We start from the raw sequence: 17,222 nt of genomic DNA on the forward strand, positions 1-17,222 counted from the left end.
TGAAGAGTATAGGGCTTGTCGGAGTAGAGTTAAGAGAGAAATCAGGAGGGCAAAAAAGGGACATGAGATTGTCTTTGCAGATAGGGCAAAGGAAAATCCAAAGAGGTTTTGCAGATACATAAAGGTAAAAAGGGAGAGAGTAGAGACTCTTTGGATAAACAAGGTCATCTCTGTGCAGACCACAAGGGATGGGAGAGGTCCTAAATGAATATTTATCATCAGTATTTACTGTTGAGAAAGGCACGAATGTTAGGGAAATTGGGTGAATAAAAAGTGATGTCTTGAGAAGTGCACATATTACAGAGAAGGAGATGCTGGAGGTATTAAATCGCATTACGGTAGATAAATCCCCGGGACCTGATGAAATGTATCCCAGGATGTTATGGTAGGCTAGGGAGGAAATTGCCGGCCTCCTAGCTGAGATATTTGAATCATCGACAGCCACAGGAGAGGTGCCTGAAGATTGGAGGGAAGCAAATGTTGTGCCATTGTTTGAGAAGGGCTATGGGGATAAGCCTGGGAACTACAGACCGGTTAGCCTTACTTCTGTCATGGGTAAATTGTTAGTAAGGTATTCTGAGGGACAGGATCTACAGGCATTTAGACAGGCAAGGGCTAATTAGGGAAAGTCAGCATGGCTTTGTAAGAGAAAAGTTATGTCTCACAAATTTGATTGAGTTTTTTGAAGGGGTAACCAAGAAGGTAGATGAGAGCAGTGCAGTGGACGTTGTCTACATAGACTTTAGCAAGGCTTTTGATAAGGTACCACATAGTATGTTGTTGCAAAAGGTTAAATCTCACTGAATCCAAGGTGATGTAGCCAATTGGATACAAAATTGGCTTGGCGACCGAAGCCGAAGGGTGGTTGTGGAGGGTTGTTTTTCAAACTGGAGGCCTGTGACTAGTGGTGTGCCTCAGGGATCGGTGCTGGGTCCACTGTTATTTGTTATATAAATTAATGATTTGGATGAGAATGTGGTAAGTTTGCAGATGACACTATGATTGGTGGCATAGTGGATAGTGAAGAAGGTTATATAAGATTGCAACAGGATCTTGACCAATTGGGCCAGTGTGCCAATGAATGGCAGAAGGAGTTTAATTTGGATAAATGTGAGGTGATGCATTTTGATGGATCAAATCAGGGCAGAACCTATTCAGTTAATGGTCGGGAGTTGTGGAGAGTTACAGAACAAAGAGATCTAGGAGTTCAGGTTCACAGCTCCTTGAAGGTGGAGCCGCAGGTAGACAGGGTGGTGAAGAAGGCATTCAGCATGCTAGGCTGTATTGGTCAGAATATTGAATACAGGAGTTGGGATGTCTTGTTGAAGTTGTACAAGACATTGGTAAGACCACACATGGAATACTGTGTTCAGTTCTGGTCACCCTATTATAGGAAGGATATTGTTAAACTAGAAAGAGTGCAGAAGAGATTTACAAGGATGCTACCAGGGCTTGATGGTCTGTGTTATAAGGAGAGGCTGGATAGGTTGGGACTTTTTCCCTGGAGCATAGGAGGCTTAGAGGTGATCTTATAGAGGTCGAAAAGATAATGAAGAGAATAGACAAGGGAGATAGTCAACATCTTTTCCCAAAGGTAGAGGAGTCTAGAACTAGAGGGCATAGGTTTAAGGTGAGAGGGGGGAGATACAAACGAGACCAGAGGGCAAATTCTTTCACATAGAGGGTGGTGAGCATCTGGAACGAGCTGCCAGAGGCAGTGGTAGAGGGGGGTACAATCTTTTCCTTTAAAAAACAGTTAGGCAGTTACATGGGCAGTGTGGGTATAGAAGGAAATAGGCCAAATGTGGGCAAGTGGGACTAGTTTAATAATAGAAACTGGACAGGCTGGGCTGAAGGGCCTGTTTCCATGCTGTAAACATCTATGACTCTACCCTGTCTGGTCTTGTTAGAATTGTATAGATTTCTGTGAGATCCCCCTAATTCTTCTGAACTTCAGTGAATATAATCCTAACCAATTCAATCTCTCCTCATACATCAGTTCCGCTATCCCAGGAATCAGTCTGGTAAACATTTGTTGCACTCAAGACCATCTTTCCTCAGATAAGGAGATGAAAACTGCACACAATATTCAAGTTGTGGTCTCACCAAGGCCCTGTATAATTGCAGCAAGACATCCCTGCTCCTCTCGCTTTGACAAAGGTCATCTGGACTCGAAACGTTAGCTCTTTTCTTTCCCTACAGATGCTGCCAGAACTGCTGAGATTTTCCAGCATTTTCTCTTTTGGTTTCAGATTCCAGCCTCTGCAGTAATTTGCTTTTATCCAAGGTTTCATTGAACATTCCCTTCTCTCAATCTATAGCCATTCAGATAATCTGCCTTCCTGTTTTTGCTTCCAAAGTGAATAACCTCACATTTATTCACATTATATTGTATCTGCCATACATTTGCCCACTCACTCAACTTGTCCAAATCACACTGAAGCATCTCTACATCTTCCTCATAACTCACTCACCCACCCAGCTTTGTCACATCTGTAAATTTAGAGATATTACATTTAATTCCCTTGGCTAAATCATTAATATATATTGTGAATAGCTGGACTCCTCGCACTGTTCCCTACCCTTCCCCACTAGTCACTGCACTGAAAAAGGCCTGTTTATTCCTATTCTTTGTTTCCTGTCTGCCACCAGTTTTCTATCCATCTCGATGCACTACCCCCAATCCCATGCACATTGATTTTACACGCTAATCTCTTACTTTCAACTTTGAAAATCCAATTAAGCCACATCCACTGGCTCCCCTTCATCAAATCTAATAACAATAATAATAATCTTTATTTGTGTCGCAAGTAGACTTACATTAACACTGCAATGAAGTTACTGTGAAAATCCCCTAGTCGCTACACTCCGGCGCCTGTTCAGGTACACAGAGGGAGAATTCAGAATGTCAATTCACCTAACAAGCACGTCTTTTGGGACTTGTGAGAGGAAACTGGAGCACCCGGAGGAAACCCACGCAGACACAGGGAGAACGTGCAGACCCCGCGCAGATAGTGAACCAAGTGAGAATCGAACCCGGGACCCTGGCACTGTGAAGCAACAGTGCTAACCACTGTGCTACCGTGCCTTGTTATATCCTCAAAAAATTCCAGTAGATTTGTCAAGCATGGTTTCCCTTTCGTAAATCCATGCTGACTCTGTCCAATCCTGCTACTGTTTTCCAAGTGCTTTGCTAGTGAATCATTTGGTGCTCTTTCCAAGTGCCGATGCAGACTTGATAAGCCAAATGGCCTCCATCTGCACTGCAAATTCTATGATTCTATGATGATGGATTCTAGAATTTTCCCTACTACCGACGTGAAACTGACTTGTCTATAATTCCCTGTTTTCTCATTACCTCCCTATTCAAATGGTGGGGTTAGTGATCCATCAATCTGTAGGAACTGTTCCAGAGTCTATAGAATCCTGAAAGATGACCAGCAATGCATCCATTATTTCCTGGGCTACTCACTTAAGCTCTCTGGGATATAGATTACAAGGCCCTGGGATTTATTGGCTTTCAGCCCCATCAATTTCTCCAGCATTGTTTCCTCACTAATTTTGATCTCCTTCAGTTGATCCCTTTCACAAAACCATGTGTTCACCGATATTTCTGGTACGTTTTTTTCCCCTCCTTTGTGAAGACAGAACCAAAGTATGTATTTAGTTGGTCAGCCATTTCTTTGTACCCCATTATAAATTCCCTGTTTCTGACTTTATCAGACCTACACTTGTCTCCACCAATCTTATTCACTTCACATACCTATAGAAGCTTTTACAGTCAGTTTTAAAGTTCCCTGTAAGCTTACTCTCATATTCTATTTTCCCATTGTAAATCAATCCCTTTGCCCTCCTTCACGGAATTCCAAACTGCTCCCAATTCTCAGGTTTCTGTTTTTTCTGGCTAATTTGTATGCCCTTTCCTTGGATCTAACACTATCATTAATTTCCTCTGTAAGCCACGGGGCAGCATGGTAGCATGGTGGTTAGCATAAATGCTTCACAGCTCCAGGGTCCCTGGTTCAGTTCCCGGCTGGGTCACTGTCTGTGCGGAGTCTGCACGTCCTCCCCGTGTGTGCGTGGGTTTCCTCCGGGTGCTCCGGTTTCCTCCCACAGTCCAAAGATGTGCGGGTTAGGTGGATTGGCCATGCTAAATTGCCCGTAGTGTCCTAAAAAAAGGGTTGTTGGGTTACGGGTATAGGGTGGATACGTGGGTTTGAGTAGGGTGATCATTGCTCGGCACAACATCGAGGGCCGAAGGGCCTGTTCTGTGCTGTACTGTTCTATGTTCTATGTTCTATGGTTTGGCCAAAATTCCCGTTTTATTTTTGTGCCAGACAGGAATGAACTTGTTGCAGTTCACCCATGCACTCTTTGAATGTTTGCCATTGCCTGTCCACCATCAGCCCTTTAAGTAATTTTCTCCAATCCATCATTGCCAACTTGTGCCTTATACCGTCATAGTTTCCTTTATTCAGATTCAGGACCCTAGTCTCAGAATCAACAATGTCACTCTCCACCCTGATGCAGAATTCTATATTAAGAATTTGTAAAAAAATTCCCTGCCTTCTCTAAGGATCGCATGACCTTCAGATTATGAGACTGATGCGCCACCCACTATGCTAAGAAGGCACGTCCCTTGATAATATAAGTCAATAGTAAACACTTTCCATTTCAGCAATCTGTTACCATGTATCCAGAAGTCCAGTGTACACTTAATATTTCAACAGCAAAGAAAATGATGCAGATTTCCACACAGGGAACTGTCTCAATATTTAAAAAACTAACAATGACTGAAGGTTTGTTACTCGTTGTCAAAATCAAGTTCAGTAATACCACAATACCATAAGACATCCAAGGTTTCAACAGCAATATTTCATCCAATTCACCCTTTTAAGTCTTACATTAGATATCTAGTGCAGGATACTCCCGGGGACTAAGTCCCCACACCGGCGGAAAAACTGACGCCAACGTCTCTGGCGTCAATGGGCCCCCAAGGTAAGGAATTCTCACCTGTCTCGGTGGCTAGGTGGATGCCGGAGGGGTTGGCGCCGCTCCAGACGGCTGCGAAGGGGTGGCGCGTGTTCGTGCATGTGCCAAAGGGCCGGCGAGATCTCATGCATGCATAGAACCGCCAGCATGGTTCCGCGCATGCGCAGGCCGGCCGCCGTATTTCGCTGCATGCGCGCCGCCCATGGCGGAGCCCTACAGGCGCCGGCGCGGAAGGAAGAAGTACCCCCACGGAACAGGCCCGCCCGCAGATTGGTGGGCCCTGATCGCGGACCAGGCCACCGTGGGGGCCCCCTCCTGGCGTCGGACACCCTGCGCCCCCCCCCCCCCCCGGCCGAGGACCACTCCAGCCGACTTACTCGCCAGTGCCACCTGTATGCGAGTTGAGTGATTTACACCGGCGGGATTGGCCCAAAATGGACGGCCACTCGGCCCATCGGGGCCAGGACAATCGAGGAGGGGCCGACGACCGGCATGGCGTGAATCCCACCCTTGCCCAAAAAATGACGCCGGAGAAAATGGCAGCTGCCGGCGGTGCGGAACTCGCACTGCCCCCCCCAGCGATTCTCCGACCTGGCGGGTGGACGGAGAATCCCACCCGTAAAGTCTAGATCTACACAAAATAAAATATACAGAGTTATCAATGTTGAAAAGGTTTCTGATCAGCACCAGACCTCCACATCACTGTCTCTGTGGTGCAAATCCACACTGACCCCGCTCAACTCTTGGCAGAATATGCTGTAATTTAACACTGTTAAATTATAAAGTTGTTTCAAAATTTAAAGCTCATCATCACATAATATTGTTATGTTTTGGTCTCACACACATTTTCTCTCCAGCTCCATCAATTGTCTATCAGTATTTTACTCTATTATTTGATGGCGCTTGGTCAATTCGTTAAATTGTGCAGGTACTTTCATTTTTTAATGCACAGCTGCAACTTAAAAAGGTAGCTATGCAATTGTGAGGGAACGCTGTCCATCAGTCTGCTATCATGGTTTCCATTTGATAAGGCAGAGAAAAAAAAAACACCGTTGAGTTTATTCTATTTACATCTTCTCCATGCAATAGGAAGTTGAAATAATATGATCTTACACCTCTCATGACTGTTTTAAATATATTCATTCTCTTCAACTGAAAAATGATATGTTTCAATAATCTTTGAAATAACATGGGACTAAGCAGACATGAATAGTACCCAGGGGAAAACAGAGAAGGTAATACTCACAGTCACCCCAAAGAAGTTAGTTTCATTCATGGAATCAAGAAAGATCTGTCCAAGGTCCTTGTTCACATAATTGAAATCCCGGATGGTTTGTGGATTGCCAAGGCGTTTCAAACTATCCATTGCTCTTTGTAATGTTGTGGCAATTACCCAGATTCCGTCATATGCAAATCCATGGAATTTGCTATACTCAGCACTACCCCTCATTTTATTGTACTCTTGCTCATATTGTTGAGGTGTCTGCAGGGGATTAAGAAAATATTGGAATACCAATGTTAGTACTTCAACTTTTTTGAAAAAGGATGGTGAAACATGAGAAACATTGGCCAGGATTTTACATCCCCTCCCACCCAATGGGACATTACAGTTCTGCCAATATAAATGGCAATTCAAATGGCCTTCCACATCCTCCGTGAAGAGGCATGTCATGGTGGGGCCCTAACCTTTGACTTTTTCCCTTTGCATTTTCATGACTTCATGCCTCTTCATCACCTCATTTGTTTATTGTCTTCAATTTATTTTACATTCCCTCCAGGGTAATATTCCCAGTGTTTAGGAAATGATATTCATGCAGTTACAGCTTATTATTGAGGAGAGTTTGTATTCTTGGCACCCGTGATTTAATTTTGATAATTCTTTCGCACGTTTTTACAAAAAATATAATTGTTCAAAGAAAGATCAATACTCACCAGCCCAGATATTGTCCTGATTTCTTTTGTACTAAGTGGCTCAAAATCAACAGCTACAGATCCTTCCATGGCAGTGAGTAGATTTTTCACATTACAATAACTGGAAGTCACTGATTTCCACCAGTTTAGCTGGTACCAGCCTGGGATAATCCATTGGTATTTAATTCCGTACATACTCTCATTATAGGCCTAAAAATAAAGAACAAACCAATATCCATTGATTGTATTGAAGGTTGATAATAGAATTATCAATATCTTGAAGAAAACAGAGGCGGTTAATAAGAGATCTTATTCAGGTATTCGAAGTGATGAGTGGTTTTGAAAAAGTAAATAGGGAAAAGCTGTTTCCACTTATGAGTGAATCAAAAACTCAGGAACATAAACACATAAACATGCTAGGTGTGGTGGCAAATCTGGAAATGTCGGGTGTTTCCAGATAGCTTACCGGGCGGGGCCAGCACCAGTATCTAATGTTAATTCGGGCACTTAATGGGGCTTCACGCTGCAACTAACTACTCCCCCAGCTCCCTGCTAGCAAGGGGGAGCAACACCGATCCCGCAGAGCAAACCCCAGGCAGCAAGCAGCCATGCCAATGCGTAGACCAGGTCCACGATTTAGGGATGCCGATCAGGTCAGACCGCTGAATGTGGTCAAGTCCAGACGGGATACCCTGCTCCCCAGAAGTGCTTGGAGGGTCAGCCACAGGGCAGCCAGTGCAGCCTGGGAGGCAGTGGCAGGCAGCCGTCAGCTTGGGGAGTGTCACCAGGAGGATCACCATCCAATGCCGCAAGAAGATCACGATGCCCCCTCTGTATCCCTGCAGTAAAAGTAGGCCCACAACAGATGGGAAAGGGCCCAGATGTGAAGGGAGGTGTTAGTGCGAGGCATACTTAGTGGGGGGCACAGATGTGGGGTACGGGGAGAGGGGGAGGGATGATGGAAGAAGCCACCTCCTATGAGAAGCGTTCAATGATTATGGCCTCCCTGATCCTCCAGGCACGCCAGACTCTTGCCGTTGGCGCCTATCCTCCGGCTGGTCCCACGGGTCCTCACCGGCCTGTCCTCCAGCCCTTTCTGGTCTGGCTTCTCCTCCTTGTCCTCCTCCTTGGTGACCGGATGTTCCTCATCCTTGACTTCCAGCACATCACCCCACTGCTGTGTCAGGTTGTGCAGAGCATAGCAGACCACCACAAACCAGGCGACCCTCTAGGGGGTGTAGTGCAGTGCACCATCAGACCAGTCGAGGCATCGGAATCGCATTTTAAGCTGTCCGATGCACCGTTCAATGACAACCCAGGTGACCAAATGAGCCTCGTTATACTGGGTCTCATGTATCGGCCTGTGGTCTCCATACTGGCGTCATTAGACAGGTCCCAAACAGGTAACCTCTTACGCCTAAAAGCCAACAGGTCACACTGGGGGGTCCCTCAAAAATGCCAGGGATCTCCGTTATATTTTAAATAATGACTTATCTAAAATATATATATTACTCTTGAATCCACCAGGATGATAAAATGACCAATAGTCTCCTTGTTGAAAGATGAACTATTTAATGAGTAATAAAATAATAAACTGTGAGTCCTTTTACTCAATACTAGAAAGGGCTGGAGGACAGGCCGGTGAGGACCCGTGGGGCAGCACGGTAGCATGGTGGTTAGCATAAATGCTTCACAGCTCCAGGATCCCAGGTTCGATTCCCGGCTGGGTCACTGTCTGTGCGGAGTCTGCACGTCCTCCCCGTGTGTGCGTGGGTTTCCTCCGGGTGCTCCGGTTTCCTCCCACAGTCCAAAGATGTGCGGGTTAGGTGGATTGGCCATGCTAAATTGCCCGTAGTGTCCTAAAAAGTAAGGCTAAGGGGGGGTTATTGGGTTACGGGTATAGGGTGGATACGTGGGTTTGAGTAGGGTGATCATGGCTCGGCACAACATCGAGGGCCGAAGGGCCTGTTCTGTGCTGTACTGTTCTAACTTCTAACTTCTATACACTATTATAACAAACTAGTTCTAACTGCTCTCACTCTAGCTATTCTATGTCTTGCTTGTTCACTGTTCTGAATCAAATCATCATGTCATCTGACTTCTAAAAGGCCGGAATCCAGTTCTTATAGTATCTGACTGTGAGCCATCTAGTGTTAAAATGACAGGACTACATTTTCATATATTGATCATGTATATTGATATCTGAATATCACTACAATCTCCAACTGCCCCAGGATGTAACTATTGTCACATCCCCGGGGAAGCATGCACATCTTGAGGTGGTCGTGGCACACAATTTGGACATTCAGGGAGTTGAACCCCTTCCCATTAATGAAGGGTGCTCCCGGACCGCCCATTGCATGCAAGGCGTGAGTGCCATCTATTACCCCTGGACCTGGGGAATCCCAGCGATGTCAGAGAATCCTGCTGCCCGGATATCTTGATGGGTCTGGTCCAGGTCAAAGTTTCCATAGTCGGCTGCCCGGGTGAACAGGGCTTCTGTTACTTCAAAGATACACTTGTGAGCTATTGGTTGGGATATGCGCAGAAGCTTCCATTCAAACCCTGGTTTGAAACTGAGGCATAGAAGTTCAGGGCTGTTGTGACCTTGACGGCCACTGGGAACGGGTATCCTCCTCATCCACATGGTTCCAAGTCCGCAAGGACATAACGCAGGTGGCGCACTGTCTCCTTGTTGAGGCAGACCCTACTGCGGCCCATGCTGTCCGACATCTATTTGAAGGACCAGTGACCCCTGTACAAACTTGGACCATTGCCAGCCTCCCTCCAGAGTCCCTCCCTGACCTGATGGGCAGTCACGTCCTCAGGGTGTGGGACCCTGCACACTGGCCACCACCTCAAGCCTCTGTCAATGCTGCTGTAGCTGCCTTGTCCGGCATCTGACCGCCTGGCCTGCCAACATCACCACAAGGGCAAGATATCAACAATAAGTCAATATATGGAAGGAATTAGAGAGGGTGTGAAACTGACAATCAGCTATGGCATCCACCCTAGTCCTCTCATATCCCCAAGTATCTCCCATCCTCACATCCCCTTTCAACAATCAGGGTGCCTACTAACATCTCCTGCACACGCACCAGAGCCGCAGTATGGCCCCTGAGCACTGGACCCCAGACCCTGCACCCCAGACATCTGCTGGAAATGTGAGCTGGATATGGTGCTGGTTCCCTCTCCGGTTCACACACCCACCCTCTGGTCATGGTGATGTCCCCGGTGCTGAGGCCCAGCTCTTGCGTGTTCTAATGTTGGCTGCTGCCTCTGTGATGTTGATGCCTTTAGAGTTCAGGACAAATGTCCATGCCTGACAGCTTGATTGTGATGCTAGGCAGTAACAACCGCCTGCGTCATAGCACATGTACCCACGGGGATCCACATAGGAGCTGTGAGGTGCTCACATTATTGGACTTGCCAATTCCACATTAGCAATAACCTTCACCCGTGCGGCCAGCAGCCACCGCAGTCTCTGGAAGTTAAAGTGACCTCCAATATATTACCATGAATGGGGCTCTGTCACGGGGGTGTTCGGTGGGACAGATAGGCAGCAGCTGGAGTGGCCACCATTATGAGTATACATGATCCAGAGAGTGGCATATCGGATCCCTGGGGGCTGAGAGCCCTCACCTACCCCGGCTTGGGCGATCCCCTCCCCCCACCAATGATGGTGGCCCACCACACCTTCAATCACGCCCATTGGATTTGTTTATTGTCACGTGCACCAAGGTACAGTGGAAGAGTGAGTAAGCCAGGTGGGAGAGATCTTTGATTATGCTTTCCGAAGGCAGTGGGAGGTGTAGACAGAGTCACTGATGGGAGACGGGTTTGTGTGATGGACTGGGCTGTGTCCTCTGCAGTTTCTTACAGTCTTGAGCCGAGCAGTTGCCATGCCAGACTGTGATGCAGCCAGAATGGATGCTTTCTATGGTGCACCTGTAAAGGTTGAAAAAAGTCAATATGGACATGCTGAATTTCCTTAGTTTCCTGAGAAAGTATAGGTGTTGTTGTGCTTTCTTGGTCGTAGCATCGACGTGGGTGAACCAGGTCAGATTTTTGGTGATGTGCCCATCTAAGAATGTGAAGCTGTCAACCATCTCCACCTCGGCCCCGTTGATGCAGACAGAGGTGTGTAAAATACTTTGCTTCCTGAAGTCAATGTCCAGCTCTTTAGTTTTGCTGACATTGAGGTAGAGATTGTTGTCATTACACCACTCCACTAGGTTCTCTATCTTCCTCCTGTATTCTGACTCGCCATTGTTCGAGATCCGACCCACTATGGTCGTACCATCAGTAAACTTGTTGATGGAGTTGGAACCAAATTTTGCCACGCAGTGATGTGGATACAGGGAGTATAGTAGGGGGCTAAGTACTCAGCGTTTCAGGGCCCCGGTATTGAGGATGTCGTGGAGGAGGTGTTGTGTTTATTTTGATTGATTCTGGTCTATGGGTCAGAAAGTCACGGTTCCAGTTGCAGAGTGAGGAACCAAGTCCTAGGTTTTGGAGCTTTGATATGAGCTTGGCTGGAATTATGGTGTTGAAGGCAGAGCTGTAGTCAATAAATAGGAGTCTGATGTAGGGGTCCTTGTTGTCGAGATGCTCTCAGGATGAGTGTAGAGCCAGGGAGATAGCGTCTGCTATGGACCGGTAGTGGCAGTATACGAATTGCAGTGGATCTAGGCATTCTGGGCATATACCTCATGACCAACATCTCAAGGTACTTCATTACGTTCAATGTCAAGGCCACCGGATGATAATCATTGAGGTACAAGACCCCTCAGATCCCCCCTGCCATCCCTGAGCATTGGGGCAGCAGCCCCGGTGACCCCAAGCTTACTGCCCAATTTCAAAGATGTCTACTCACCTCTTCCGATCCTCACAGCAGCCATTGCGCTAGCCTCACATTTTTAAATAGGTGTGCTAAATGGCGCCCACGTGGCCACTTGCTGTGGAGGCGGTTAGATCACGAGAGGCCCTTCGATAGGGGGTCCTTCCCATTAATGCAATGGAAATTGGTTTTAATTGGTGATTATTGGTTTCTTGCCATGCCGCAGTGGGATCTGGATCATGCCAAAGGATGTGGGCCGGTTTGAACGGAATCCGATCAGCGCCTGTGTAATTCCCGATTTAGGCCTCTCCGCGATCTAACCAGCCGGTTCGTTTTCCCACTTAGTTCGATGTGACTGGAAATCATGCCCATAACCTCACCAAATGATTGAGGAAAATTGTTTAACATAGAGAGTTAAGACAAAGCATCCCAGATGAGAAAAGAGGCTGGGAATGGAAGCAGAAAGCATCATCACTTTTATAAAGGGAGTGGATGAATAGTGAAAAAGAAAAAAATAAACAGGTTACAGAAAATATGCAGGAGAATGGAATGAATGTCCAACTCTCCCAGAGCGGTGGCATGAAATGAGTGATTGGCCCCCTTATATCATTATACACAGATATTTCATTGGCAAATAACATTCCAATACTTTATATTTCGGTGCTATGTCTTTTCGTCCGACGTCACTTCGTCCAACGTCACTTCGTCCACGTCTTTTGGTCCTACGTCTTTTTGTCCGCACGTTTTTTGGTCCGCACGTCTTTTGGTCCTACGTCTTTTTGTCCGATTTTTTTTTGTCCAACGACTTTTTTGTCCAATTGTAAATAAACTCCGTAGAAAACAAGGTATAATATCTTCAATGATAGATTCACAGAACTAATGATTTATTATGAGAATTTTATTGATAAAATACAAGTAAAATACAGTGGAAAAATGTATTTATAAAAATAGTTATTTCAGAAAAGTAATAAGATTTAACTATCTAAAAGTTAACTTATTGCTAAAAATTACTAAAAGTGATAAGATATCACTTAAAATTGATGCAAATTATATGCCACATTCCTCAAAAAATCATTTTTTCTTGTTGAACCATATTCAGTGACCAATCTTTTGAGGCGTTCAGTTATTTTTTATATCGCGTACATGAATTTGACGGATCTCCCCGAAGAATTAGAGTCTTTTTGCCTTTAACCAACCCTTCCTCTTCCTTCAGAGTTTTGATTAATCTCCATATATTCAAATGTGCTCCACCCGCCGAACGCTTTATCGCAGAATGAAACCCCTCTGCAGCATTATTTGTTCCTGGTAGATCTTGAAGAATACGCTGATTAACATTCCATACAGCTATCGGGAATGTAGGTGGTTCTCTCCTTCGTCTGGCATCACGTCCTCTCGCAATGCCTATGTAAGTCAAGTCGAAGTAAACGATGAATTCAGCAGGTATTTCTTCATCGTCTATTAAACCTTCATAAGCCTCTTCGACATCTTCGACGGGAAGGAAGGCTAATGCTGAGAAACATCGAATTTTAAGACAGAATTCAGAGTCTGTATTGTATTTTTCTTTGAGGCCTAAATCTGTAATTTTTCGAAACACTGATTGGCTGAAATGAAACAAACATGCCACGACAGATGAATTAAGGAATGATGCATTAAATGCCTTGTGAACTGCAACTTCGGAATCTGCCATGATATCAAGCGGATCTGCATTAGGTTGCATAATTTTCAATTGCTCAAAAATCAATTCGTATGTCTGCTTTGTTTTATTCGGCATTAATGCAAAGACCCGTGGAAAACTGCTACCTTTAACTTGTACATGAATGCAAAACAGTTGAAACCACTGTTCTGGCACAATCTTGAAGGTTCCATCACATGACCAATGACGATGTGATGCTATATCCTGAAGAGCACTTTCTGATTCAAATACTAGTAAGCGCTATTGATCCTCGACGCCCGAATCGTATCTCAGAAACTGTTCGCCATTATCAAGTTTACAATATTCGTCAGGTATTTCAAAACCATATCTAGCCGTTGGATTAGCGGGAAATCCAGAATTTTTTTGTCGGCACCTTTGAATAGTCCTTGAAACGACGGGCAACCTAGGAAGTTGAGAGCAAGTATTTTCTGTTAGTTGCGTAATCTTGGCCGCTAGTATGCTACGCGAACTTGCTGCTATGTTTTCCACTGCTTCATGCTTTATTTCTGCAACTGCTTTTCTAGCATTTAACGAATCTACATCAGCTGGATGAAGGTGCTCACTAGAAAAATAAATAATTTTCGGCTCATTGTTTTCCGTTACCGTGTGAATCCGCACTGAACACAGCCTTCTTTTCTCACATCTCCAGTATTCTTTTCCTAGTTCTGTACTGCTTGAATGAAAATCGTAGATGTAATTACTTTCATCAACTACTTTTCTTTTGTTCTTGGTCGACACAATGAACTTTGCCATTTCAGGATGGGCAAATTCAGAAAATTTACATTTAATTTTAGCAATTTCAAAGAGAGAGAATGAGTATACTACTTTATCATGAGGTTTCAATGATACAATAACAACTGAACGGAAAGAGAACGGTAATAACTATCCTTTAACGAGGCTCGTTAAAGGAAAGAGAACGACAATAACTACCCTTTAACGAGGCACGTTAAAGGAAAGAGAACGGTAATAACAATCCTTCAACGAGGCTCGTTATAGTTTTGTGCATATACACAAAGATATTGTGCAAGATATTATACCTTATTTTCTAAGGAGTTTATTTACAATTGGACAAAAAGACGTAGGACCAAAAGACGTGGACGAAGTGACGTTGGACGAAGTGACGCCGGACGAAAAGTCGCATCACGTATATTTCTCTTCCTTTAATAATTCATTATTTATACCCATTTGTTTGCAAATAACAGTGAAAATCTTTTTCTTGTTCTTTGTCAGGGTCATGGCTAATGAATACTTTCAGCAGAATGTGACCAATCAGGGTGTAGTTGTAATGACATTGATTACACATTTCTTCAATAGACGAATGAGCTGCTTAACTAGCAGGAAACTGACATTAGTGAATTCCCTGACAGTCTGCAAATGGAAGGAAAATTTAGTGTTAGTAAAATTATTTACATTCTGGTTGTGTGTTTTCTTCTTAGAAATATTTGCAAATCTCATCCAATTCCCTTCTAACGGTATGCAGTTCATCCTTGATAGCATCTTAGAACTCAATACCATTAGCAGCCTTCAGCTCAACCACCCATAAAAGGCCCCAAGGGAATCCCCAATTAAGTCCTCAATGAAACCCCACACATTGAAATCAATATAGTCAAGGCTGACATGTCAGTTGTTTATTTCCTCTGTGTGAACCATTCATTGATTATTTTCATTAGTATGTACTAAGCTAACAGTTAGACAGGACTTCTTCCTCTCCATATTAAGAATAATGTATCAATGAACTTACAGCTGAGGAGTTATTCATTCTTAAAAGGGGACTGTGAGGCCTGGATGGAGTGGACATGGAGAGGATGTTTCCACTTGTGGGAAAAACTTGAACCAGAGGACATAATCAGACTGAAGGGACGATCCTTTAAAACTAAGATGAGGAGGAATTTCTTCAGCCAGAGGGTGGTGAATCTGTGGAACTCTTTGCCGCAGAAGACTGTGGAGTTCAAATCACTGAGTGTCTTTAAGACAGAGATAGATATGTTCTTGATTGATAAGGGGATCAGGAGTTAAGGGGGAAGGCAGGAGAATGGGGATTTAAAAAAACAGCCATGATTGAATGGTGGAGCAGACTCGATGGGCTGAGTGGCCTAATTCCGCTCCTATGTCTTATGGACTCCTCAATTTTCATGGAGTTGAGCCAGCTTCTCCATCACTCTTGTTTCATGGCCCCACAGAGGAGTCGAGAACCATAGTCTGGATTTGGGAGCTTTTTGAAAGGTAAGTTCAAAGGTTCTTATCCATACCCCAATCCACTCCTCATGACGTCTTGCAGATGACACTAAAGTCGGTGGAGTTGTGGACACTGCAGAAGGATGTTACAAGTTACAGAGGGACATAGATAAGCTGCAGAGCTGGGCTGAGAAGTGGCAAATGGAGTTTAATGCAGAAAAGTGTGAGGTGATTCATTTTGGAAGGAATAACAGGAAGCCAGAGTACTGGGCTAATGGTAAGATTCTTGATAGTGTGGATGAGCAGAGAGATCTCGGTGTCCATGTCCATAGATCCCTGAAAGTTGCCACCCAGGTTGAGAGGGTTGTTAAGAAGGAGTATGGTGTAATAGCTTTTATTGGTAGAGGAATTGAGTTTCGGAGCCCTGAGGTCATGTTGCAGTTGTACAAAACTCTGGTGCGGCCGCATTTGGAATATTGCGTGCAGTTCTGGTCGCCGCATTATAGGAAGGATGTGGAAGCATTGGAAAGGGTACAGAGGAGATTTACAAGGATGTTGCCTGGTATGGAGGGAAGATCTTACGAGGAAAGGCTGAGGGACTTGAGTCTGTTTTCGTTAGAGAGAAGAAGGTTAAGAGGTGACTTAATTGAGGCATACAAGATGATCAGAGGATTAGATAGGGTGGACATTGAATGCCTTTTTCCTCGGATGGTGATGTCCAGCACGAGGGGACATAGCTTTAAATTGAGGGGAGATAGATATAGGACAGATGTCAGAGGTAGGTTCTTTACTCAGAGAGTAGTAAGGGCGTGGAATGCCCTGCCTGCAACAGTAGTGGACTCGCTAACACTAAACGCATTCAAATGGTCATTGGATAGGCATATGGACGATAAGGGAATAGTGTAGATGGGCTTTAGAGGGGTTTCACAGGTCGGCGCAACATCGATGGCCGAAGGGCCTGTACTGCGCTGTAATGTTCTATGTTCCATATCTGTGGTAATATCCATCACTCTAAATACACAAGGGGTTAATGTAAATACACATAGTCGAGATGGACACTAGCGGGAGCACCAGAGACATGACACACAAACATTCAACCAATATGTCAGTAAGATAGGACACGACCAATGGGCATTCACAACACACACAGAGGTGACACTACCACAGGAGGGCATTACACCAACCCATATAAAAGGACACAGCACACATGCTCAGCCTCTTTCCAGTGGAGACGCTTAGTGAGTGCATACAGGGTTGATTGAAACACATCACACCCACCACCTGGATTGTAGCAGACTGGTTTGTCAGTCTGAGTAGCTATAGCAGGATTAACAGGAGAGTCAAATCCAAGTAGGAGAATTGTTAACAGTTTAAATGTGTTAAAGCTATCTCCAAGTCTGAACCTTCCTTTGTCAGAGTGCACATCAAGGAAGCAGCTTATGCTACGTCAAGAGCATAACAAAACATGGTACCCAGGAGTGGCTGTTAAATCCATATAGTTACAACTCAGTCAACAGTGACAACCAGCAACAGCAGCCAGGCAAGATGGTGTTCAAGATTTTGGTTGCACAGGAGCTCAGGTACCAAGGCAATCTCAGTGAAAACTGGCGT

The 17,222-nt window shown here is 44.8% G+C and overlaps 1 protein-coding gene across 1 annotated transcript in view; it reads right to left on the reverse strand.

Moving 5' to 3' along the window:
• Positions 1–17,222, reverse strand: part of gabbr2 (gamma-aminobutyric acid (GABA) B receptor, 2) — a 1,146,382-nt gene that overhangs the window by 289,921 nt on the left and 839,239 nt on the right. The window contains exons 6-7 of the mRNA XM_038797583.1: positions 6,925–7,113; positions 6,239–6,475 (exon numbers count right to left, since the gene is read on the reverse strand). Of these exons, the coding sequence (XP_038653511.1) occupies positions 6,239–6,475; positions 6,925–7,113 (426 nt within the window). The remainder of the gene's footprint in view (positions 1–6,238; positions 6,476–6,924; positions 7,114–17,222) is intronic.

This window comes from Scyliorhinus canicula, chromosome 5 (genome assembly GCF_902713615.1).
Source record: "Scyliorhinus canicula chromosome 5, sScyCan1.1, whole genome shotgun sequence".
Taxonomy (NCBI): domain Eukaryota; kingdom Metazoa; phylum Chordata; class Chondrichthyes; order Carcharhiniformes; family Scyliorhinidae; genus Scyliorhinus; species Scyliorhinus canicula.